Source organism: Micromys minutus (assembly GCF_963924665.1).
Source record: "Micromys minutus genome assembly, chromosome: 1".
Taxonomy (NCBI): Eukaryota; Metazoa; Chordata; class Mammalia; order Rodentia; family Muridae; genus Micromys; species Micromys minutus.
The window spans coordinates 8,986,418-9,012,527 of NC_137969.1; the positions used below are offsets into that span (position 1 = coordinate 8,986,418).

The window sequence follows — 26,110 nt, forward strand, 5'->3', positions numbered from 1 at the left end:
CACGTCCCTGCATCTCTGCAGCCGTATCTGTTACCTGATCAGCCTCACATAGTCATCTCCCCAAATGGTGTGTCCCTTTGCTGTCCTGCTGTCACCTACATGGTCTCTGCTTCTCCTCATCCTTGCCAGTCTTAATACTGATGCTAAGTGTGGCTGATGCAATCAGTCTGAATTTGAGACCTCGGCCTGACAGGAAAAAATATCATCCATCTCTATCGCAGTGGGAAAATCTCTGTCAAAATATATTTGGAGCAAAGTGCTTCTAAGGTTCCTGTTCTCCCAGCTTCCCAGCCCTCCCCCACTGGTAAACAGGAACTAGACAGTGCATCCCCCAACCCCTGGTGTGAGGTACCTTCTACTTTGCTGTCACGGAACTAAGGCATCCATCACTGTCCCCAGCCTCTGGATGTTATTTCCAAATTGCCTGTGTCAGTCTGATGTGCTGGTGGCTTTTTCTGTTGTTCTAAGATTTATGTGGGATTCTCTAGGAGAAGACTGTGATGGAGAAAGGGGCTCTGCTGAATTGGCGTGACTCGGAAGATAATGTTGTCATGCCCGAGGCCGTCCTCGGACACTGGAGGGAGTGAGCCAGGAAGGGCCAGCTGTCATGTTTCATCTCTGTCCGCTCTATTTGTGTGGTTTTATCTGTGAGTTTGACTGCCCTTTGTCATCAATGTACCCCAAAAACTTAGCCCTAGAGGTTAGCCAGGGAAAGAAGCCAAGCCGAAGATGAAAGAAACGCACCTTTTTGTAATAAATTCCACTGGAGACTCTAAGTGTTGGTTTTTTTGGTTTTGTCTTGTTGTTGTTGTTGTTGTTGTTATTATTATTATTATTATTATACCCCCCCATCTTGCCTGAGCTGCTTCAGGCATTAGCACCAAAGAGCAGGGAGGAAGGGAGGAAATAGTATAATTGTTTGAGAAGCCACTCAGAAATGCATTCGCAGCAGGTATTCAAACAAGCCGTTTTGAAGACGGATCATCGGGAAAATGCTAAGAACATTTTATGCCAGTCTGAGACAAGAAGATAGGGACTGTCTCAGTCCATTGTCTGTGCCTCCCTTCTTGTCTGTGCTCGCTCGCTCGCTCTGTCACGGCGACTGTCCTGGAAGAGTTGTGCTTCAATGCGTGGGTATTCTAGCTGCCCTTCTCAATCTTGAGGGACTTCAATGGAAGAACAGGAAAGCTTTGAAGTCTGCCTTTCAGCTTTCAAAGAGGAGCAAACACTGAGCAAACATTTGTCCCAGAGCTCGAGAGTAGAGATGTCTGTAACTAATACTCCCACATGGTTACGGTTGAGTGCTGGGAGGTTACATGTAGGAAGGTCTGTATCATCTCAGGTGTGTGTGTGCATGTGTGTGTGTGTGTGTGTGTGTATGTTATATGGAGGCCAGAGGTGGACATGAGGTTGCTTCCTCTGTTGGTCTCTTGTTCCTACCTTCCAGCAGGTCTTTCCTGGGGTCTGCCTGTATCTGTCCTTTCCTACCCCAATCCTCTCCAGCTCCAGGGTTACAAACACATGCTGTCACACATTCAGTAGGGATGTGATGACATCAGCCACACAGGCATCAGGTGACTGGTTCTGCCGGATGGGAGATGGGGTGGATTTCTTTTGATTACTCACATGGTTGCCTGTAGACATCTCATTTTGATGGATCCCAGTTCTTCCTTGATGTAGATGTTTCAGAGTCCTGTACACTTTCCTCTTGGCTTGCATAATAATTGGACAACACTGTCCTTTCTCCCCTATCACCAAGGTAACCTGGGAGAGGAGGCCCTGTCATAAGCTTTCTCCTAGTGACTGTTCTTAAGGAGAATACCAGTCTCATGCTCACCTGTCCCTCCACAGTTCGCAGCCTAGATCTTGACCTTGATCAGCCATGGCCTAGATCTTGACCTTGATCAGCCATGGCCTAGATCTTGACCTTGATCAGCCATGGCCTAGATCTTGACCTTGATCAGCCATGGCCTAGATCTTGACCTTGATCAGTCATGACCTAGATCTTGACCTTGAGTTGAAAATCAACATCATATTCTTTCCTTGTGCTTTTTATCTTCTTCCTCTTCCTCCTCCTCCTCTTCCTCCTACTCTTCATTCTGCAGTCCTAGCTGTCCTGGAGCTACCCATGTAGACCAGACTGACTACAAACTCACAGAGATCCTCCAGCCTCTGCCTCCTCCTGAATTCTGGGACTAAAGGCGTGTGGTACCCCACCAGGCTCTTGTGCCTTTTGGGTGGGAACCAAGGCATGAGCATGACCCAAGTGTCTCTGAAACAGTTTGAGACATTGAGGTCTAAGTTTGTAACAGCCGGGAGAGTACTTGCCTGGCATACAGTCCTGGGCTTGAGCCCCAGCACTGGTGCTGGTGATACTCAGGTAACTTCAGTACTTGGGAAGTTAAAAAAGAGTCAAGGTCACCATCAGCTACAGAACAAGTTCAGGCCAGCCTGGAGCACAGACACATGAAACCCTATCTTAAAAAGAAGATAGACAACTGGACAGACAATATGTCTGAATAGAACTGTCTTACAGAAGGAGGTAACTTCTGCTGAGTTCCACTGACATGCTTTCTGGAGGCAGCTCTGTTCCGAGGCATCTGATCCCAGAGAACAGTGTCGCAGCCTTTGTGGGATTTACCAGCCAATTGCCGGCTTGTTACTTGTCTTTGCAGGGGACACTGCTTAGCTGACCTTGCCTCTCCATTAGTCACAGCTAGTAGGTCTGCTGTTTTTGGTCTCTTAGAGGCTAAGAATTAACTCCTTCTTTAGCCACAGGTCCCCTGGCCCACACGTGTCTGACTAAAGTTCTAACCACCCTTGTTTGACCTCCTAATACTTCTTTGTCTCAGGACATGGTGACTCAAAGCTGCCTTCATAAAGAGATGACTTTAGTCTGATTACCTGGCTGTCTTCCCACCCTCTCCCCTCCTCCCCTCCCCCTCCCTTTCCCCCTCCCTCTCCCTTCCTCCACCTGCCCTCTCCCCTCTACCACCCACCCTCTCCCCTCCCCCTCTCTTCCTCCCCTCCCTTCCCCCACCCACTCTCAACCCTCTACCACCCATCCTCTCTCTCTCCTCCCCCACCCACCCACACTCTCCCCTCCCCAGCCACTTTTTCAGTAGAACTAAAATGAAGGGAGCATTACCAATACCAACCGCTTTGGGTGAAGAATAAGCTTTGGAAACAACTACTTATGATTCATTTTTTAACTCATAAACTGGGTCATATACATAATTAAGGAAGCAGGTAATTAAAGAGGAAAAAAAAGTAAAAATTGCATGCACTCTCGCCAAATGAGCTAGATAAGGAAAGATAAGTTAGCGTTGGGCAGAAGAGTCTTGTCTTCTGTGTGTGCATCTGCACGTGTGCACGTGTGCATACACATGCTCTTTGGTTATTGCTGCTCTTTGGAACCCAGACCTTTGTGTTTGGTAGTCAAGCACTCTAACAATTGAGCTTCAAGCCCAGACCCCAGGTTTGTTTGGTTTTTCAGGCAAGGTCTCATACAGCCCAGACTGGCCTTCGATACACTAGGTAGCCAAGAATGACCTTGAACTCTGAACCCCTCCACCCCACCCCCTGCCAGGCAAGTGCTGGGATCGTGAGCCTGCACCAGCCACCATCTTGTGACATTATTCTGAATGGCCACATCTGAAAGCAGCTACACACGTTAGATGTTTTCTTCCTGTTTTCTTTCTTATGGTTTATATGAGCAGCCCTCCCACGCACTCCTTGACTATGAAACCCTGTACATAGCTCTGCTTTTTCCCTATAGAATAAATCCCACATGTGAGATGTATAGGACACATACTACTGATGCTCTTTGGGTTGGCATGACTACCTCATCCTCCAGAGCCATTGGGTTCATGGGCCTCCCACTCCCAGTGGATACAGGACCATTGATGTGGGATGTAGGATCTGTCACCCCAGGCCTTGTGACAATTCCATGCAGAAATCCTAGACCGTTACTTGCTGTGTTCAACATTTATTTTCCTGTGTATTTTGACTACTATCAAGTACTTGTAAACCCCCCTACTTTTGTCAAACTTCTAATGCACGACAAAAGCCCAGCTTAATTAAGCTTGTTCAGAGCCCTAAGCCCTAGAAAGACTTTCATGAAATAGAAAGCTATAACACACTGGGATTTCCCTTAATACCATTCATCCTAAATGAAGGCTTCAAGAACCTAAGACCTGAAGAGAGTCCCAGGACAGCATGGCCACGTGCCTTTTCAGCCAGTAGAGGTAGCTGTTGCATCGAGCAGCTCCCGGCCTTATCTGTCCCTTCTGCTTTTAAGGGAATAAATCAGTGCAGGCAGCGTTTTTTAACAACAGTATTTATTTAAAGGAAGAAGAAGGAAAAAAAAAAACCACATGATTTTGTGGTTTTAAAAAACTGCTTATTTTGTGCCCTCTTATGTTTGAATATAAAGCTCTTTGAGTATTAGTAAGAGCCACTATATGAAATTTATTATTAATCATCTATTTTTAGGCACGAGGCTTTGCTGTATTATGTTTTAGCAGCAGAAACTGGAATTGAAGTGTCACAGACAAATTTAGCACACATCTGCGAGGAGCGGCCAGTAAGTAATACATTGTATTCTCTCGGTAGAAGCTTCGAGGTTAAAGATATGAACTGACTTTTACAGGGGGTAAAATTAGTCACTTGGGCCGAAGTATTAGTGAATTAACTTCCTCTCCCCTTTTCCTCCCAGGACCTGGCTGGGAGATACTTGGGCATTAATTGTGTTTGGCGATACTATAATTTCTCTGTTTTTCAAATCGATGCTCCTTCATTTGGTATGTATAGAAAAACAGGTGCTAAACTGGAGTGTTGGGGGAGGCTTGAGTAACAAGGGCCATCTAACAATTTGATATGGAGTGTGATATTTCTAAACAATTAGGGAAGAAAGTGAAAAATGTCTGCTATTAACGTCGCGGCTAAACCGCCGTCAGCCTCCTGCTGCGCACTTCCTGCATAGGACAACTTCTTCCAAACCAAGACATCTGCTGTTCTGATGCAGTTCCCCAGCTGCCTGTCTTTGTGCCCACAGAGGAGCTCCTGGACCCTCCACTCTGGTCTCTGGGTAGAGGGCAGCTCCCAGGAACTACTGTGCCCAGACTCTATTGGTGAACGACTGCCAATCGGAGGCACTGTTGGAAGATTGCATCATGGGAGGAGGGGAGAAGCTCAGATTTACCCCCATCTTTTCCTTTACCCTTAGCTCCTGGCAACAGTCCTTCAGTGTTCTGCCCCCTCCCCGTGTATCTCTGTTATCTTTGGTCTCAGCTCACAGAGAACAGTGAAGCCCTGACAGTATCACAACCATCTTCTGATACCATCCTCTTGTACCCTAAAAATGACATTTGCTTCCCAAATGCTCACCGCTGAATCTTCTCCTATCTCCCATTCACCCCTATGCTCTTCCGACACCGGCACCCAGGGGTTCCGCACGGTGAATGTCCCCTGCGCAGCCTTCAGAGATGCAGAGCACAGGAAGGACAGGCCGCTGGACAGCACTGCAGCTGGGACACTGTCAGAGACAACCTCAGTGGACGGTTTGAGTCTGCTGATGGAGATGCTCCCTGCAGATCTGTTCCGGGAGGCAATAGGGAAAATCAACATGCTTCAGAGGGAAGCATTTGGGCATAAGACTTCCACCAGGGAAAACGTTAAAAAAAAAAAAAAAAATTGTTCTGCTTTCCTCATTGCTGTGATAGAAACACCCTGGTTGAAAGCAACTTGGGGAAGGAAGTATTTATTGGGCGTACACTTCTGGGTCACATTGTATCAATGAGGTGCTGGCCTGTTCTCTGGTACTCTGGTTTGCAGGCTTACCTTTCCTCTATTGACTTTCTTACACAGCCCAGAACCGCCTGCCTACAGATGACGTCACCCACAGTGGACTAGACACTCCCTAACATAATTATTGATTAAGACAGTTCTTCACAGACACGCCATGGGCGTCTGGCCTAGGCAGTTTATCAGCTGAGATTTTCCTTTCAGATGACTTTAGGTTGTGTCAAATTTACACTTAGAGGTTGAGAGGTAAAGCTAGAACAGTGTCTTACAAGCCTGTATAAACATATTATAACAAGAAATATCAGTGATTTAATACGTGGGTCTAAAATAGGGGTGTCCCACATGTGGCCCAAAATAGTATAGAGCCAAAAATCATAATCAAAAACTTTTTTAGAGTTATATGACCTTTTTGGGTTTGTTTGTTTTGTTTTTGTTTGTTTGTTTGTGACAGTGTCTCACTATGTAATTCTGGCCATTTTTTGAATTCACTGTGTAGACCAGGCTGGCCTCAGACTCCCGGAGATCTTCCTGCTTCTGCCTCCCAAGTGCTGGAATTAAAGGTGCGCAGCACCACACCAATCAATCATGGATTTTGTTTTTTGCATTTTTAAAAATATTTTGATTGCATGGTTTTAGATTCTGAAATCTTAAATGATAATGCCATATCACAATGTCACCCCAAATAGGCATATATGCTCTCCCAGCCTAAGAGGAACAGATTAGACAGCCCTGGAAATAAAGCCATCTGACAGATAGATACATGGTTGTGTTTTGCAGCATATTTGAAAATGGGAGACCTTTACTACTATGGCCACCAGAACCAGTCCCAAGATCTGGAGCTGTCCGTGCAGATGTACGCCCAGGCAGCCCTAGATGGAGACTCCCAGGTAAGCAGCAGTAACTGTCTCTCAGGGGCCTGGACCTACCAGCCTTCTCTGTGGCCTCCGGAGCATGACGAGATGCCATCCGTCCTCGCCACACACCCTTCCCACAGTTCTGTGAGGTGATTCTTGACAGCATTGGCGGTGTTCCCCCATGCCAGTCCCATTCCAGTCCTGCAGGGCTGGAATTTTCACACTGTTTTCCACGCAGGCTTATACCAAGGTAATACATTGCTCAAGGCCAAATAACTGGTCATAAGTACAATAGCCGAGGCCCAGTCTCTGCTGGAAGCTTGAAGCATTTCTACCATGTTCCATAATCCTAACTCATAGGGTAGAAACTCAGGACCCCAGAAGTTCACAGGAGGAAGTGTCTTGTACATACACCGAGCCAAGACGTAAAGAAAGCTTATACGGAGAGCCCAGAGAGTTCCCGGCACCACGCGTCCTGCTTCCTTAATGTTTGTGTCTTACAGACACAGCCCCTGCTGAATGAAGGCATGAGCAGAGGGGGTGGCACTACCTAAGTCTTCATCTGTTTTCCACTGTGTCCCTTCTCTGTTCCAGATCCCACATAACATGGAGAGGTTATCTTCCTCAGTCCTGTGTCTTCATGACCTTGAATTTATGAAATTCAATCTAAGGGAGAAAGGATTTTGGCTTTGGTCCTATGTGACAAGAAGGAAGGAAGGCATGTCGGGAAATAGGAGTCTGGCTCATTACCTCTGAAGACAGGGAGACTGCGCTGTAGAGAATGAGGATCCGTTCCCCTGGCCCACTTCCTCCAGTAAGGCTCCAACCCCTAAAGGTTCTACAACCTTCTCTAACAGCTCTACCAGATGGTGTTCAAGGACGTGACCCTGTGGGGGACATTTCACATTGAATCCACAACAGGCGATTTCTCTAAAGTTAATATTATTATATTCCTAATTCATAAATATCTCGGAGAGATAGCTGAAAACTATTCAAAGATCTTGATATCTCCAATTTGCCCGAGAACTTTAGATTTTGTCTGCCATCATTGCTCACCGTGTCTTAATGAGACTTCTTTCTCTCCCTCATCCCGTCCCCCTTTTGGCTGCCTAATTGGAATTTTGGGAAGATCTCGGGTCTTTTTCTACAATGAAGGAATGGAAAGTTGCTGCCTGCTTGTGTGGGTGGCTGGTTTGTTGTCGCAGAGCAAAGTTGGCAGCTTATTTCTGTCACAGCCTCTATTATTATTATTGTTGTTGTTTTGTAGAGGCATTATATCAGTGAAGTTGGGGGCCCAGGTTAAAAGTCTTACGTGACACTAGACCCTCAGCTCTCCCTTCTCACATCTGCCAACTGCGGTCGGTCACTAGCTGTCACCCTTCCCCGACAGGGAGTGAGTTCTGAATGTTTGTCAGAAAGCTCTGATCCGATGCCAAGTCTGCTTAATGAGCATGATCTATCAAATATTACTTCTCCCAGATCTGCTAAGGAAACGATCTCCCTTGGCTATGAGCCATCGTTTAAAATTAGGCCGCTAACTCGACTTTCAGTCTTGTTCTTGTTTGTTTATTTGTTTTAAGAAAAACCATGTTTCAAAACCAGTAAAATTTAATCTCAAAAGGCAGAAAATAAACAAACAAGAAAACAAACCCCAAACTGAGAACAAGAAATGTATCTGCAGTTGCCTGAGAGGGCCTTTTATTTCTCAACACTTATTTATTTGTAGGGAGAGGGGCCAGCATGTCATAGCATGCGTGCACAGGTCATGGTCCTCTTCTTTCCCATGTCGGTCCTGGGGATCAAACTCAGGCCATCAGGGTTAGTAGTGAGAACCTTTACCCACGGGGTCATCTCTCTGGACTATGGCTTTTCACTTTTCCACACCATCTTCATGTCCGACCTCCAGTTCCTGTGTCTGTCACATCATCTCTAGCACGTGGCTCCAAAGCAATCTTACTGCTGATACAATGCGAACCTTTTATTACATGGTTTCTTTCTTTGGTGCTCATTGACCAAGAATGCTTAGTCTTTCATGTGGCAGCTTGTTTCTTGACTCAACATGTATGTATCCAGTCCTCTGTGTTACAGACAGAGGTCAGTGGGGAGGATAAAGGATGGGAGTGAGGGGCACTGCTCTTGTTTTCTTGGGATGGAGAGTCTCCCCTCTCCCCCGAATTTGAATACTTCAGTTCTGTGCTGAGAAACCCTGGTATGGAGTCATGGAGTGTCACTTTCTGACTGCACGGTAGGGTATTGCTGGTTCATATTTTCCAGTCCTTATCTCAGGGAGGAGCAGATAAGCTGAGGACAATGTCAGAAACCTTGTTGACATGGATAATTTAATTCTGTTAACCCAGTAACTACAGGCTGACACTTGACTCCCATCTCAAATTGCTTTTTACATAATTACTGAAAAGGGTCGTTTCATCTGCACTTCCTGATGATGAACCACTCCAAATGTCTTCTTCATGTGAATTCTTTATTCTTCTTCTTTGCCTGGTTCCTTATCTATTGGTCCTTTGATACTTTTAGAAACTCAAGTCATAATTAGTTCTTTATAAACTTGCCTACTTGATAATGAACCTTAAGCCACCGCGCTGCATACAAACGCTCCTCCGCCTAGCGTACTCATTTGCCACTTATTTTGATCTTATTTTCCCATTGATCAGAGTCCTTACAGTTTTATAACCGCTTTCTCTCTTTTCTTCTAATACCTCAAGTTTTAAGAGCTCCTTTCAAAGCAAGGAGAATGGTGTGCATTGTGCTGACTATGTGAGTGCATCTTAAAGACACATCACACTCTATTTAGAGGCTGTTTGGCCGTGTGGCCGAAGGTTGAGTGGAGTCTCTGAAGCCTGTTCTCTCTCATTTGAATCCTAGATCTACCATTTTCCAGCCGGGTGGCCTTGAGCACATCCTTTAACTTCTCTGTGCCGCAGTTTCTTAATCTGTAAAATAAGGAGGATGATGGGAATGGTATTGGTTCACATTATGAGATTAAGCAAATGCTTATAAAGCAGAAAGCTACCTCGCACACAGCAGGTACTCACAAGTTAGCTGCTATTGTATCAGCCGTGACTGTGTGGGCCGGTGTGTCCCGAGGTGTGCAACACGGTGCATGTTTATGGCCTATTAATTATTACCAGTGGTCATTGAAATACAGTGTCAAAGGGGGGCCATTAAAATGTGGCCAGACTTTCTTTGAAGGACAACACCAGCTTTTCGTTGTGGCTCTCTAATAGTAAAGGCCATTTTACTTTTGGGGGACATCCTAGTCTGGCCACACAGAAGGGGTTATTTCTTTCTGATAGTTTTCTGCTACCCACGTTTGAGACACACCTCTACCATCCGGCTCTTTTATTAGAACTACATAGTCCAAAGGATAGGTCCTGCTCCGTGAGTTAGGACAAAACAAAGAAGAAAGAGATGGGAAAATTTCCCGTAGCTGAGACTTGCACCAAGAGGAATCATGGGGGGGGGGTGCTTCCATACTTACCTAGAACACATACTTACCCAGAACACATACTTACCCAGAACACATACTTACCCAGAACACATACTTACCTAGAACACATACTTACCTAGAACACATACTTACCTAGAACACATACTTACCTAGAACACATACTTACCTAGAACACATACTTACCCAGAACACATACTTACCCAGAACACATACTTACCTAGAACACATACTTACCTAGAACACATACTTACCTAGAACACATACTTACCTAGAACACCGCAACTATGTAATCATATATTGTCTGTCTTATCAGGTGCCCATAGGCTGATGGTTGTCAAAGGCATGGTCCTTAAGCCATGGGCTTAACCAGCATTACCGCTTTGTTGGTGATGCACGGGCTCATTTCCCCGAGTTCTGCGTGGGATCTGGAGAAGGGAAAGGTGGTTCGCTTCCCTGGCGTTTGAGCAGATGGGTTGCAGCATTCTTTGAAAACCTCCCCACTCTTATGCAAATAAATTCCTCAGATGCATATATTTAGGGGAACAATTCGTCAATGAACATGACAAAACCATCTGGCTCTAGGGTCTGTGAAAAAAAATTAGAGGTTGTAAAAGTTTATATTGTGATGAAGGGTGTGTATCTGGTTTTTTTTTTTTTTTTTTTTTTTTTTTTTTTCCAGGAGTTACTGAGTTCAGCCTTTCTCAATTTTCCCCCCTTAGGGATTTTTCAACCTCGCTGCACTGATAGAGGAAGGTGCTGCCATCCCACACCACATTCTGGAGTTCTTGGAAATTGACCCATCGCTCCATCCCAGTAACAACTCCATTCTCCGGGAGCTATATGAAAGGTGAGCTCTGAGCTGCTCTGGTTCTGTGGAAATGGGGGGAGGACCCAACTGGGTGATGCTCTGGCTCTAGTTCAAGCTAGCATCACCCCAATTTTGTGATGTCAAATGGTGGAAAATATTGCCCAAATTGCTTCAAATAGCTTTTGGCTGAGCCCAGTTGCTCTTCTCTGTCCATTGAGTTTCAGGCTTGTCATAGAGTGTTCTAGATCTGAAGTTCAAGAGCTGACCAAGATTTTCCATAAGAGTGGACAAAAACTAAAACAAAAATTAAAAAAAAAAATCCTCACCTAATTAGCTTTTCTAGAAGGCAAAGAGGCCATCCTACACCTGGACTTTGGATAAACACTATGAAATATTGTTTCAGTAAATCCTGTGCTCAGGGTCTTAAGAATGAGGTCTGACCTTTCCAGAAGTTTCTGCTAGGATCTCCAAACACCAGGTTAGGCCTAAAGTGCTTGGAATTGGTTAGCTTCGTTCTCTTGAGGGAGTCTGGGTCTGCAAAGCAAATACATGCAGGTGTGAGGGACCCCACAGCTGGCGCCACCAAAGCTAGTGTTACCACGGTCCCCCTGGGCTTTGCAGGTGCTGGACTCTCAGTAACGAGGAGTCCCTTAGCCCCTGCTCCCTGGCCTGGCTTTATCTTCACCTGCGGCTGCTCTGGGGTACCATTCTGCACTCTACCCTGGTGAGTATCCGCCCCCCAGCCCTGCCTGAGGCTCTGCTCAGCTATATCATCTGACGCATGCGCACAATGTCTGCAGATCTACTTCCTGGGAACCTTCCTGCTGTCTGTGCTGATTGCCTGGATGGTGCTCTATCTCCAGTATGTCTCAGGTAAAGCTTCCATTAAAGTCACGGCGGGGAGGCAGGGGGAGGGGGGAAGGAGAGAGGTACTTCTTTTTCTCTCCCAAGTGGCACACCCTCTCCTCATAATCTTAGTCATGTGTCACTTGGTCACATGTCACTTCTTGGACCTGACGGGGGTCCTCACAGTGTCTCCCACTCCCCGAGTGTCAGGGAGCCTCAGATTATTACAAATCTCAAAGTTTAAAAAAAAAAAAAAGGTGTTTTATCGGTTTATCTTTTGAGCTTGAAAAAAAGAAAGTGTTTTCTTTTTCCCTATATATGTTTGCAAACCTCACTTTAAACCCAGCTACAGTATGAAGTATTCCCAATCATTCCAGTCCTGCAGGCAGAAGTAGGAGAGGATAATCTAATACTTGTAATGTGCTAGCAGCTAGGTAGACTTAGAGAGTCCGCTTTGGTTCTTGCTCGACATGGTTCGTCTTCATTGGTGTAGGAAATGGTTAACGGAATGGTTACTCTCATCACTTCTGTTCAGACTTAGCTACTCAGCAGCTGTGTGACTTAGAGCCAGTTACTCAACCTTTCTGATCTCCCAGTTTGTCATCCATCAAAAGAGAGTCTAACATAACTTCCAAAGGATGTAAAATGAGGGGGAATGTTTTTAAAAATGCATATAAGATGCCTATCCTAATGGGGACTGTGGTGAACCGAGAGCTTTTACTTACATAAACCCCTCTCCATGGATGTGAGCTGTTTACTTTGCCTTTCTCGGGTTAAAGGATAGCCCAGGTCCTACCATTCACATCAGTATCTCACACTTAGCAGAGCCTCGAACCCACAAATGTCTCTTTGGTGGAAAGTGACAGATTTTGTGGCGACAGGAAAAGTAAATAGATCATGAAGACAAGAGAAGCACTTACAGAGGGACAGCGGAGTTGTCCGCAAAGCCGGTATTTGTGCAACACAAAGCCGGTATTTGTGCAACACATAATCAGTGAGAGCAGCAGGCTGGCCCCTCTGTCTCTTGCAATGCAAAGTCTTCCTCTGGTTGCCTTGTCCTCTGCGCCGGCATAAATCTCCCCGGGGCGCATTCTGTCTCATCCCAGGTAGAGCACATTTATCTCGCATCTTGTCAGTGTTCCCCATTTCCAGTTTTCATTGTCATTTTTACCCTGTGCAAATGCTGCTGTGACTATTATGAATGCAGTTCTGTATACCAGCTGGCGGCCATGAAAACTCTCCTCTCCCACACCCCCGCTTCTTCCCTTCCTCTTCCCTGCCAACCTTCTGCACCCCGCCTCCCCGTCCCTCCGGCCCCTGCATAGGTCACATATATTCCCCCGTCCTGTCTCCCCGGGCCGCTCTGCCCCTCTCTTTTCCTCACTTTTCAAACTTTTTCCTTTGCTTTCTCCAGTGCCTTCCCCCTTTCTTCCTGAAGCTGTAGTTGGGATGAGGTCTTTCCAAAGAACTTAATTCTCCTTGTAGTGTGATCCAGACTAGGAAACGGAGGGCAGGGGGGTGAAACACCCTGTTCACCTGAGGAAGTGAGGCTGAGACGGATGTGGGATGTAAGCTAAAATCGTGCTTTCAAAACTCCAGTACTTTAAGATGTTATAGACTGACTACCACAAACTAATTACCCCGTTCACAGTAGGAATCTTTCCTAATTGGTTTTAGTATCTTGAAATAAAATTCATAATCAACCTGCCCACACACATATTTCCTTAAACGCACTATAATGGATAATTAAAAGAAAGTAACTTATTACGATATCATGTTTCTATATGTGAGTTCTACTGTGCCTTAGTTTTACTGGGCACGTGAATTGTGCAGGAATCAGACCCCATGAGGATTCTGATGGAGCGAGCCTAGGTTAGGCATTTGCAGCAAGCCTCTGGGTCAAGCCTACACTGTCTCATTCTGTATAATATGATTAGACCAGGAATGGCAAGAATAAAAAGGAGAGGCCCACATGCTTCCAGAATGTTCCTGCCCACAGCAGCCCGCCAGCCCTGTATGAACTCACGTCTCCTCCACTCCTTTTACTGATGTCTAAAGTCCTTGTTCAGAGTCAAAAGCATGCCAGCCATTTTGAAATAGGATTGGTCAACCCAAGAGAGCAGGTGACTAAAGAGGTGGTGGGCAGATGATAGGGGTACAGAAGAGAGCTTCCTGGAGGCTCAAGCTTCTGCCACTGGCATTTCCTTGGGGATCTGATGGAGCCCGAGTGTCCCACTTTGCATCACAGGAATTGGAGGTGTGGATGACTGATCCTTGTGGCAGATGAGGGAATGAAACGGACATAGTAATTCACTCTGGGTGCTGGTTAGTAGTCAGTAAAGAAGGCATGGACCCGAAAGCTGGGAGCTTCCCCAAAACAGCATGGGGTGAGGAATGTCCCAAGAAATTGGGGTTCTTATTCATTTCAGGATTAAGGAGTTTGCTTGTATTTTAATCAGTCGATTTTATGTCTTAGTGGTTTATCAGCAAGTTCACATCTGTTGTGTATTCAGCTCCAGCCGACCTTAGTTTCCTCCCAAGTCTGTATGATGATCTCTGATGTAAAGTCAACCTGCCACCGCCTTTGCCACATGAAATGGTCTCATGTTCAGTGGTGCAGGACAGGAGTTAGCCGCACCAGTGGTGGGGAAGAGAGCTGCTAAGATTCTGACCCTGCTGCTACTTGTGAGACAGTGCTGAACAAGGGAGAAACTTGCATGTACCTCTGTTCCATAAAATGGAAGAAAGACTATTTGGCTCACTTCTCTCTGTAGCTGAGAGAACCAAATGAGATGTCTTGGTGTGTATAAGCTGGTAGCTGTCCTGTGGGGCATTTTGCCTGCAATTAGAGTATTCTGCCACCAGGAGGCGATCATACATAACAAGCCTGATTTGCCTGTTAAGAGTTAACCAGAACCTTTTGCTATGCTGTGGGACTTTTACTTTATAAGGGTTTAAACAAATGTGTTACCAAGCCATCACAAGTAGCAAGATAGGGGACAAGCACTGTACATCTCTTACTACCATTAAGGAAACTTGTTTGTGCTTACTTGCTTACTCAGAGCAGCTACACCTTTTAGGAGACTCATGCTTCTCAGAGGAAGAATGTTTCTGGGGTTACTTGATTGCCACAGGTCTGAGAACAGAAATCCCACTGTTGGAGGCCTACAGAGGTCACCCTGCTGGGCCTCTTCATCTATCCACAGAACCATTAGCGTTTTCCTTGGAGCCGTCCTTGTTGTGGGTTGCTTCTGGGGAAGGGGGGGGGGTCACTTTGCTAGAACAATCCACAGACAGTTCATTTCCCCTCTCAGACTCCAGAAAGAGCTTTTATTTCATTGCTTGAGAGTATTTCAAAAGTGTCACCTCCCCCTCCGCACCAAAGACACCAAGCCTAATTACCTTAATGGAGCAGCAGCCATTTTGAAACCCCAAATATCCCAAAGCAAAGTAAGTCCAGAGCCATGGTCCACAGAGTCTGCTTGCAAACATCCCTCAAACAAAAGCAACCTGGAGCCTGGCCGCCTGCCTGAAAGGAGGAGAAGGAAGCAAAGGTGCCCCTTCGAAGAAACAGTCCTCCTTTTGAAAAATTGATATTTGAAAACCCAGAATCAGAAAGACACTAAATCCCGAGTTCTTAAAAACCCAAAACTTGAGTGCCGGCATGAAGCCACAAAAGGAAAATTCCACGCCTGACTTCACGTAACAGGCTGCAGTCAAAAAGCAGGGGTACTAAAAATATCATGTGACATTACCTTTCAGTCTATGCACATAGAGTATCTGTGAAACATTTTTGACTTGAGGTTATAAAACCCTTCGTTAGCTATAGATTAACTTAAACCCCAAATCTGAACTCTGAAACCCAGCCGGTCTCGTTCATCTCAGACAAAAATCAAACAAACAAACAAACTCCATCTGCAGCGTGACTCTGAACTTGATGTCTAAAGAATACACCGCGTAACAGAGTAAAACGAGATCTATTGGGTTTCCAGCTCCCAGGGATGTCTGTGTGGTCTGAGCCTGGGCCAGTCTGTCCAGGTATCCCCCATGCCGACTCATCCTTCCAGGCTGTAGTTAGCTTAGGTGTTTTTGTTTTTATTTTTGTTTTAACAGGATGTAAAATGATCGGAGGAAGAGTAATTAAACCTTTCTCTCCTCTGTTCCTAGCCCCTACATTTCTAATGAGGTTTCCGCTAAAAGCACAGTGAAATCCCACGCAGAGTGCTCATGGAGAAAGTGGACGGTCTTGAAGTCAGAGGCTTTGCAGCAAGGAGTCCCCCCCCCCCCATTCCCCTGAGGTACCTTCTCTTAGAACCCACCTAGGGATAGGAATCTCAGGCTCCTGAGGACTAACTCACACATGGTGTGAGATCTCCAGGGCTACCTCTGTGTCCCTCGTCCCTCCCAGCGTCCTGCCATTTCAGTAATCACTCTCCTTTTATCTATATTTATATCTATCTATCTATCTATCTATCTATCTATATCTATCCATATCTATATCTATCAATCACATCTGATCAGCTGACAGCCAGCAGCCGGAATGTAAGCAGTGATTACACCGGGTGGGCGAAGTCTCACATAGCCCCCGCTAGCCTCCTGCCTCTCCTTCCCAAATGCTGGGCTGATAGGCCAACATGTCCAGTCCAGTTTAGTGCTAAAGATGGCATCAGGGGCTTCAAGCACGTTAGGCAAGCGCACACTGTCTAAGGAGGCAGATAACAACGGCTTTGGTTTTTCTACTCTACTGTGGCTCGGCTTCTAATGAAACCGTACTATAAACATGTATGAATTTCAAACGCTTTCACACGTCACAAAACCTTATTCTTGTTTTGATTCTTTTGTTCTCCCATTTAAAAGTGTAAAAAAAAAGATGTTCTTAGATCATGAGCCGTACCAAGAAAAGGCAAGGGCTGCCATGGGCCCCGGGGTCCTGTGAGTGCCGGCTCCTGGTTGTTCTCACTAATGTACAGAAAATGATCCCCCGGCCAGCGAATAATCCACAAATCATTCCTCTTTGGCTCTGGAATTACTTGGTAATTTTTTAAAGCAGCAGGATGATATTCCTGGTTACCTTGATTCTAGCCCAGTAACATCATTAGCAAGCATTCCAGGTGAGCAGAGACAAAGAGGCCACTTTAAAATTAGGACATGCGGCAGAGGGGGCTCACGCAGTGATTGCAGCCCCCACAGAAGGGAGAGAACCCTCACAAAGATAATGACAAGCTTGCTGTGGAAACAGCAGCACTCCTCCTTGTCCCTGTCCAGGGGCGTTAAGTAGCAGGGGTGTTAATTAGCCATTCTTTCTACATTTATACATTGGCACTTTTTGTTTTAGTCGGAAAACCAATTGCTGATTTATCTTGTTACCATGGTGACTTAGACATTCCCTAAGCTTGAAAGACCATGCCTTAGTGTTGTATTAACTCCCACAGAGGTCACCGGAAAGGCAAATCTTACAGCAAAAGGGGGTCCAGATACCAGCTGCCCCAAGCCCTTCTATTCCCAGGAGAGGAAACAGAGGAACCAGGGATTCTAAAGTGCTAGAAAGGAAGAATCCACAAATCAGTATCTAGCCCAGATAACAGCCGGTAAAGAAGACACACCCAGACTGGCCTCCTGACTGTGGCACTGTGGTCTTTGAACCTCCTCACTGGTCACCTGCCTCTGAGCCTTTAATAGCTCTAGCAATGTCCCACCATCCCACAACACCTGGCCTCTCATCTACGCTGTTTCCACATCTCCTGTGGGTGTTGAAAGAGGCCCTAAAGAGACGTCCTGTCCATACGCAGAAAAGCTGACCCGCTAGGAAGCTCATGCCCCGATTTCCCAAAGTGGCCCCTGGGGGAGGCCATACACAGACAGACAGAAGAGTTGGGCTGTCAGCGCAGGGTGGCGTCTTTCTAGAGCACATACCTTTCAGAATGGTCTTTAAAAGTGGCTCCGCTGAGCCATTAAGATGGCTAAAGATCCTCGCTGTCAATCCTGAACAGCCTGAATTCCATCCCTGGACCTGTGTGTCGGAAGAAGAGAACCAGTTCCTGCAACCTGTCTTCTGACCTCCACATGTGTGTCTGCCACATGCACACACTTACACACATGCATTATAAATGAATAAGTGCAAAAGAATAAAACGTAAGATAAAAGTCACACATGCGCACTCACTCAAGCACACACACACACACACACACACACACACACACACACACACACACACACATGGACATCACACTCTTCTACAAAGTTAGGCTAAACACCGAGTTTAGTTAAGATCACCCCTGACAGGTAAACTAGCTGTACGTGCGCAGGCCCTAGCCACCGAGCTAACCATTCACCACACAGCCCTGGATGTTGCTATCCCGTTTTTATAGCTAAGGAAACTAAGGCCCCGAGTAGTTGAAGGGCGGCTGGAGATTACCCCGCTGGTAAACACCAGCACTCTTCAACTCTTGCCCTGGCTTTGAAGTTCATCTGTTTGTATCCTGGATCCTCAAACAGGGGACTGCAGGCACCCAGAAAACAAATGCTTTAACGCTGCTATCAGCCCCCAACACCATACACCTGAAATGAACAAATCCTAACGCATTTCCCCAGTAACACTTCCCAATCGCCTACACCTGCCAAACACCGTTCTAAGCCTCTTTCGTGCATTTTCTCATCCAAGCCGCGGCTGATCCGGTGCCTCGGAGCCGCCCAGTCTTCTCTGTCTCTAGGAGGTGTGAGCGTGCGGATAACTCACACAGTCAGAAAGCAGGCTTTGTGGGTTCCAGGATGGGTGGTGGTCAGTGTTGGTCCCTCACTTCCTATCCCCAGTCCTTGGCAGGTGTGACACATGGAAAGGTCTCCAGACAGTGGCTCTGTCCCTGGGAAGGAAAAACCACTACCTTTGAGAACTACCGACATGTCGCCTTAGTTTCTGAGAGCGTTGGCTGCTCTTGCAGAAGACCTGGGTTCAGTTCCTAAAACCCACAACCCTCTGTAACTCCAGGCTCAGCGAATCATCCGGGGCCCTCTTTAGGCCCCGGCGGACAAAGCAAAGCACACACAGCGGCAAAACACTCATGGAATACAAGTGAGGGAAAAGAGCACCGCTACTGACGTAAACTCGATCCACTCTAAACGCTGGGTCATTATCCTCTTTTTTAAGGATATATTGAAAACCACTGAAACCTAATAAGCTCTTGGGAATACAGCAACTGTGGTGGTTTTTTTTTTTTTTTTTTTTTTTTTTTTTTTTTTTTTTTTTTTCAGTTGTTTTGTGCAGTTATTTAAATAAAATAACTTGGGCTGAATTTGACGCACCATCTAAATGGAATAAGAATGTAAATAAAACTAGCCACCAGCCGTCCTCTGTTTGACACCATTTATGGTTGCATTATGGGGGACGGGGAGGATAGGGTCATAACTCATGAAACTGATTACAGCAATTTTTTGCCCGAAAATCCTTTCGGACATGCTGTAGACCATGAGAACCACCAGGCATCTTTACAACGCTATCCCAACCTTGTGTTTTATAGAAGAGGACACCAAAGTTCAAAGAACCTAGATAAGGGGTCCAAGGTTATCTCTCTACCTAGACTTGGGGCACCCCGCCAAGGAGCACCCCTCTGCTGACCGGATCCTGGGTGGGGCTTGGTATTCTGCATGGGCCTCTTGCAAATGTCCAACTCTGTTTGTGTGTGTCTGCAGCCAGTGGTTCTTCTCCAGCACCAGCCTGGGTCTCGGCAGACCCCGCCTCATCCGCCAGTCCAGCTGTGCCTCCAGCTGCAGATGCGTCCGACCACGACCCATCCACGATGGCTAACAACCCCGAGCCTCGTGGGTGAACTGTGCACCCCTGGTCTTTCCGGCTGAGAGACCATCTTCCAGCAGTTGGTTCGGGAAGGCTGGGGCCAGGTGTTACACTGACAAATACCTTAAAAGTCTTGAGAACTGGATGCCAGCTTTGCCCTTGGTGTCTTTTTGTTTATGTTTAAACAAGAACATACCCAGAGCAAACAAATTCAAGGGTTACCTTAAAAAACAGGAATGGAAGGAGGTGAGCTAAGGACTCAGACTTTCATTCCTGGTGATTGTTTGGGACCCACAGTCTGCCTTGGGGAAAGTACCTATTCCCACCCACGGGGAGGCATTTTTAAAGGTTTTAGTCTTTCTTCATCCCCTTTTACCAGGGCACAGGGACTTCTTTTCAATGTGGATGATGCTTCAGTAACTCTGTTTGCCACATCCTGCTCCGCAAAAACCCAACTGGCAGATGGCTTTCTGATTCCCAGCATTTAGAAGGAGCCTTGAAACAAACGAAACACCATATACAGGGAAGGCATTGTACATTGGTTTACATTTTCCCCCGTGGGTTTTTCTAGAGGTCATAGTGCTTCCAAATCATCTGATGGCTTTATTGAATATTGTTTATGTTTCTATCACGATACATGCAATAACATCTAGGAAATCTTCTCAGTTTAAGTGTAGCCCTCTCCCCCAGGAATCACCATTAGCATAGACTGGCAGCAAGGGAAAAGCAAGCCCTTAGCTCATAGGTTCATTCCCGCTCCTTATGTCTGCCAGTGTCTGTAAAGGTGTGTGTGTGTGTGTGTGTGTGTGTGTGTGTGTGTGTGTGTGTGTGTGTATGCGCGCGCAGGAGGGCAAAAAAGAACAGAGTGTGTGCTGTATGCTGCTACAGTAGTAAATAAATCAGTGACGCAATACTGTGGGTTCAAACCACTCTTTGCACTACTTTATTTCCAGTAGTAAATAAAATTATTTTTCTACAGTTGACTACCAGGAAGTGGCTTCTCTTCTCTTCTGTCCTTGTCCTCTCACTGCGGGTTATTATTCAAAGGGCTAAGGTCCAAATGTTCTCCCGAGGACCCTCCCCGCCCCCACCCCTCAACACACAAAACAGCACCCTACAGGAAAGCAATTGTCCTGCTAACCATTGACAAGTGTGGGAGTGTGGGCGGCAGGAAGCTCCCTTCCTCACACTCTGTCAGGGCTGCAGTGTTTCCTTGAATTTTAGATTAACCTTCCAGTTTTCCCTCTCTCTCCCATGTGTATTGTTCTCATTTGAGCAAAAATTATCTGAGCCATTTGTACAAGAGCCAGACTTCGGGCTCTAATGATCCTGGTCCGGCAGTTTACTTAGTAATGCCGGGATTAACCCTCCTTGGGCTCCATATTCTTGTGCTATAAAATGAGGATATATCTTTTATAAAAATCTTCTTCTTGGGCATCTCACAAGGCTTAAGTGAGATTATGTGTGTGTGTGTGTGTGTGTGTGTGTGTGTGTGTGTCCCACAAGAAATTCAGGTCTATAGTGCTGTTGGGATGAGAAATGTGAGGAGCCCTACAAAGCACTGGGCTCTACCTCGAACATCCATCGAGGGCAGACATCTCCTATGTGCTGGCATCTGAGACTGTGGACAACTCACAATACCCATTGGGTCACACCCTTGCAAGAATAGCCGATGTCCCCTTGCTCTTGGGCACAGCAGCAGTTCCTCAGCCTTGTCCTCATTAGTTAGTTACTTTTCTGTTTCTGTGCTAGAGCACCGTGAAAGAGTTAATTTGGGCTCACAGCTCCAGGGGCTAAGAATCCCAGTCATGGAAGAAAGGTGAGACAGTAAGTGATCGGGATGGAGGCAGGGAGAGCACAGCTTCAGTGTAAACATGAACCAGGGACAGTGAGCCAGAAGTGGCATCCTTCTTCAGCAATGCTGTACCACATCACCAAACAGCGCCACCAACCGGAGACTAAGTATTAAAATACCCAAGTCTAGGAACACACTGAGGCTTTTGCTGTTTGGACTAGATGGTTCTTTGCCTTATGGGGTTCTAGAGTAAGAATCCACAACAGCAGGGTGGGTATCGTACCATGTAGCAGGAGCAGAAAACTGGGAAACATACACAGGAAACACATCCAGTCATACACAGGAAACAGAATAAATCGGAAGTGGGTCAAGGCAATTATTAACTCCTGAAACCCACCCTGAGTGACATACTTAAACTCTCAAAACCCATTCTGATGACATACTTCCTCCAGTGAACCACCGCCTTCTAAAGGTTCCGCAACTCTCCCAAACGACATCACCAGCTGGGAACCAAGTCTTTGAATACATGAGTCCGTAGAGAACATGCTTCTATCCCAACTAGCATACGTTTGTCTTCTCTGAGATGTGCTCAGCTCTTCTGCAGTCTCAATGTATCTGGGCATCCGCATGTGCTCTGGAGGGAGATGCTCATGGGGGTGGGGCGCATGGATACAGGTGTTGGCTTTCTCAACTGTTCACAGGAAGCTGGAAGCAGGACCATCAGTGAGAGGAACCTCCTGAGAATGGCCCGAGCAAGATTTCACATTGTCTAACAGAAGGTGCTTGACATGACAGGTCTGCTGTAGTGGCCGGGCAGTGTCTCTATTACGTTCCCACCACACTCCAGCATTATACCAGCTTCTAGAGGAGTGGGGGGCAACGGTGACACTCTGAGAGTGATGACATTTGACCTTAAGAGACTACGGATTTTCCAAAGGAACCTGCTCGTTTGCATCACGGACAAAATAGCGTTTCCAACCTACGCAACCACCCACCATTATCGACGTCCAGGGACTCAGGAGGAAAGCTTGATTGTAGGTAAGAGAGAAGATGTTTCCACATACATCTGAGCGGCAGGCATATAAATATATTTCAACCCCATGATCACAACACAACAGATGTTTCAAAGTTACTCTGCACTGACCGTGGCCGTTAAATGCAAATTTGTTAGAGAGGTGGGGCTGAGCCTTAGCAGGTTGGCAGAACTTCAACAAGATAGGTGGAAGGAGATGTCACCTGGGGTGAATTACCTGGCCATGGGCCTAGAGCTGGGACCATGCAGACAGTACTGGGGGTGGGGTGGGAGGACATTGTCAAGCTCCTATTGATTAGGAGGCCAACTACCGTTGGTCAGAACGGCCCAGAAACTCAGTCATGCATGAGCTCAGCAGACAGGCTCTCCATAGGCCCGGACTTGCCTTTTGGAAGCTGCAGGACTTGTGGCTACCCAGGGTTAGCTGTCCCCGTCACAGCTCAGGGAGCTGAGAGTGGTCCTTCTGACATCTCTCAGAGTGGCAGACAGCTTCCAGGAGTCACTGAGAGAAAGTAGGATTGTGCCTCGGGGGCGGGTCTGGGGTACAGAGACCCCTGAACATTACTCCCCTCCCGGACTCGGCCACGACAGTTCGTATTTTCTGCTTTCTCCTCACTCCACAAAGATGCGTCAGATTGATTATCCAGAACGGGACTCACGTTCCACATCACCCCTGGTGACGGAGCCACCCAGCCAGGCAGAGCGTCTTTCTGGAAGAGCACAGATGAGAATGGTGTGGGGGGTGCAGGCTGAGCTCTGGGAGCAGCCACCCCGCAAGGCTCCATTAGGTTCTGCTCAACAGCCCCTTTCTGAAACCAGACAACACCCCCTTTCTGTTTCTGTCCTTCCCTGTCTCTTTCCTTTCCTCCCTTATCCTTCTTTCTCTGACACACACACACACGCACACGCACACATGGCCCTCTCCACTCACTGAATCAGTGGACCTTTAAAGCAAGGAGGGTGTATGAAGCCATGTCCAAGGCTGCTCTCTGCATGGCCCCCCAAGGAGAATGGGAGGTGCCTGGGTCCCACCCTCGAGGGAAATAGATCAAGGGGTTGGAGGAGCGAGTCCTTGATGAGTTTTCAGCTCCATGGAACCATAAATTTCTGTTGCTCAAGCCACCCAGCCTTGGGCACTTTGATATTGCCAGCTTTGCAGATGAAGACAAAGAGCTGTGGTTGTAAGAAAAAAATTGTACACGTTAGAACTTAGGAGGTGTCTAAAGAGATTCTGGAAAGCCTCAGAATTTCAGCACCAGAAGAAGGCTGAGTCACCCTGCAGAAGACAGCACCCAGCCTACTTCCCACACAACCCAGAGGCCGGTACCCAGATCACTTCCAGGCCACTTGGGGTCTATCTAGCTCTTCGACCCCAAGCGACCCTCAAGCCTTGAAGCACTGATGCCACTTCCAAAACCCAGTCCAAATGCTCCGGGGGCAGCTCTTTCCTCTCCTCGGGGAGCCAGAGACACTGACCTTGCTTGAATGCTCCCTCCCACCAACCAGCTGCTTTCCCTATCGCTGTCAAAATGGCACCGTCTAGAATCACCTAGAAGAAAAACCTCTGCACAGTTTTTAGATTAGTTCAACCGAGGTGAGAGGGTCTATCCTAAATGAGCTGCACCGTCCCGCGGGCTGGGGTTCTGGATGGACCTCCTGATTCCCTCTCTCCTTGCCTCCCAACTGCAGACGCCATCTGCCCAGCGGTCTCAAGCTCCTGCAGCCTCCCTCCCCTTCCCGATGAGCCGTGTCCTCTCGTACTGTAAGATGAAACAAGTCCACCTTCCCTCGAGTTGCTTTGTCACACCTGTAAGCAGGGGTCCCAGTGACACCCAGTGCATTAGGAGGTTGGTTATGCCACAAGGACATACAGACGGAGCAGCCTGGAGACTACAGTGTCCTGTGGGAAAACAGCCTGACCTCTGCTGGTGACCAGAGTCTAGATACTCTCAAGTGGCTCGACAGATCTGAGGACCACCCCATCCTTTCCATCACACAACCCAGGGGCCAGCATGCAGACCACTTGCTGGTCTAGCTCTTCTGTCCCAAGCCTCCAATAGTAGGGGTGGGGCAGGAACTGGGGATCTGGGGCCCAGACCCAGCCATAGTCCTAAGGGCTGAAGGAGATGGGGTGAGCGTGTTATTGTTGCTCTCAGAGGATCTAGAAACTTCTCAAAATCAAATGAGCTGTTTCTCCAAACCGTGACTCCCTAGGCCTGAGCAGACTTCATAGTTCACTCCTGAGCACAAAGGAAACAGACAGCATTTTTGTCCTTGTCTCCTATATTAAAGCCATCAGCACGGCACTGCATTGGGTGCAGTGTGTAACTTTCTGCAAATGCCTGCCAGACGTGCTGTCCGCATGGTGAAACTAAATCCCTCTTCTGGTCAGTCGTGCTTACTCTACTGCATTTTCACCAAGGTCCATTCAAGAGAGCGGAACCAAACTCAGAGGGAATTTCAGGCAGCACTCCTTAGGACCCTCTTCTGGGATGGTGTTCTCCTCTGGTGTGGAGAAACCATGGTAAGCCAGCCTTCCGTGTAAAGGTGACCACACTGCATTCTCGGAGTGTCGAAATCTGAGACTCTGGATAAATGTCTCTGATTCCCATAATACCATTGCAAATCAAGATACACACTTCCTGCACCTTGCAGATGAATCAGTCACCGTCACCGCAATTCTGAGAAAGAAACTCTAGACTCAAAGCCAGGCACCTGGGGGCACATGTGGTTCAACAGATCCAGGCTGGACTCTGTACATGTGGTTCCAGCCTGTGCGTGTGGGGATCCACGTGTGCTCTACAGACTCCCCTTCTTCGGGGCGAGTGGGCAACTGGAGCCTATTTCCCTTAAATAGACCAGGATATGCACCCAACTATGCTACTTCCGTACAAATCAGTAGATGCAGAGATCTCTGCCTTCCGTTTCTCTGCCTAAAAGCAAGGCAGATGCTTTCCTTTCAGGGTACCCTCTCCTATCAGCAGAGGAGAGAGACTCTCGATCAGTAAGAATCAGTTCATAGTTGAGCCTGCGTAAGGCAGCTCAACACATTTAAGGCCTGGAGACACTGCCCAGAGCAAAGGCTTGAGCCAGGCCCTTGGGTTTAATTCACAGCAAAAACAAAACAAAACAAACTCTCTGAAACCTTTATCCTTCACTAACGCCCCACAGTTTCCTAGGTACGTCTCATGACCTTCACTGAGGTATAAACTCCCTTTCCTTGGTTACAATGATACTCAGGACTCTGTTTCTGCTACTTGGGTCTCCCTTCTTTCTTGGTAAGTTCCTATTCATACAACATAGTCAAGAAAACTGTCTTTCCGCCTGTTGTTCTCTTGTTACTTCAATTGGCAAACATCCCCAGAATAACAGAAGAGTATGAACATACTTCTGTCCTTAGTCAGGCCTCCGTGTTCTCTGATATTTGCTTTGTCTCCTGCATGCAATTGCCGGGCTATTAAGGCGAGGGGATTTTCAAACCACTCCTTATTCTAGTTTTCTTTCTACGGATGCAAATCAAAATAAAAAAACACTGACAGAAACAAAACAAAAACAAAACAAACAAACAAACAAACAAAAAAAAAACACAACTTGGAAAGGTGACACTCTATCTGCCTACTTCCAGTCCATCCCCGAAAGGGAAATTCGGGGCAGGAACTCAAGGCAGAAACGAAGGCAGACTCACAGAGGAGGGCTGCTTACTGGCTTGTTCTT

At 46.9% G+C, this 26,110-nt stretch overlaps 1 protein-coding gene across 1 annotated transcript in view; it reads left to right on the forward strand.

The window, feature by feature from the left end:
- SEL1L3 (SEL1L family member 3) overlaps nt 1–20,551 on the forward strand; it is a 108,488-nt gene extending 87,937 nt beyond the window's left edge. Inside the window, exons 18-24 of the mRNA XM_080936079.1 lie at nt 4,495–4,585; nt 4,718–4,802; nt 6,583–6,692; nt 10,845–10,972; nt 11,555–11,657; nt 11,734–11,806; nt 19,466–20,551. Coding sequence (XP_080792205.1) covers nt 4,495–4,585; nt 4,718–4,802; nt 6,583–6,692; nt 10,845–10,972; nt 11,555–11,657; nt 11,734–11,806; nt 19,466–19,602 — 727 coding nt within the window. The 3' untranslated portion in view covers nt 19,603–20,551. The remainder of the gene's footprint in view (nt 1–4,494; nt 4,586–4,717; nt 4,803–6,582; nt 6,693–10,844; nt 10,973–11,554; nt 11,658–11,733; nt 11,807–19,465) is intronic.
- The last annotated feature ends 5,559 nt before the right edge of the window (nt 20,552–26,110 follow it).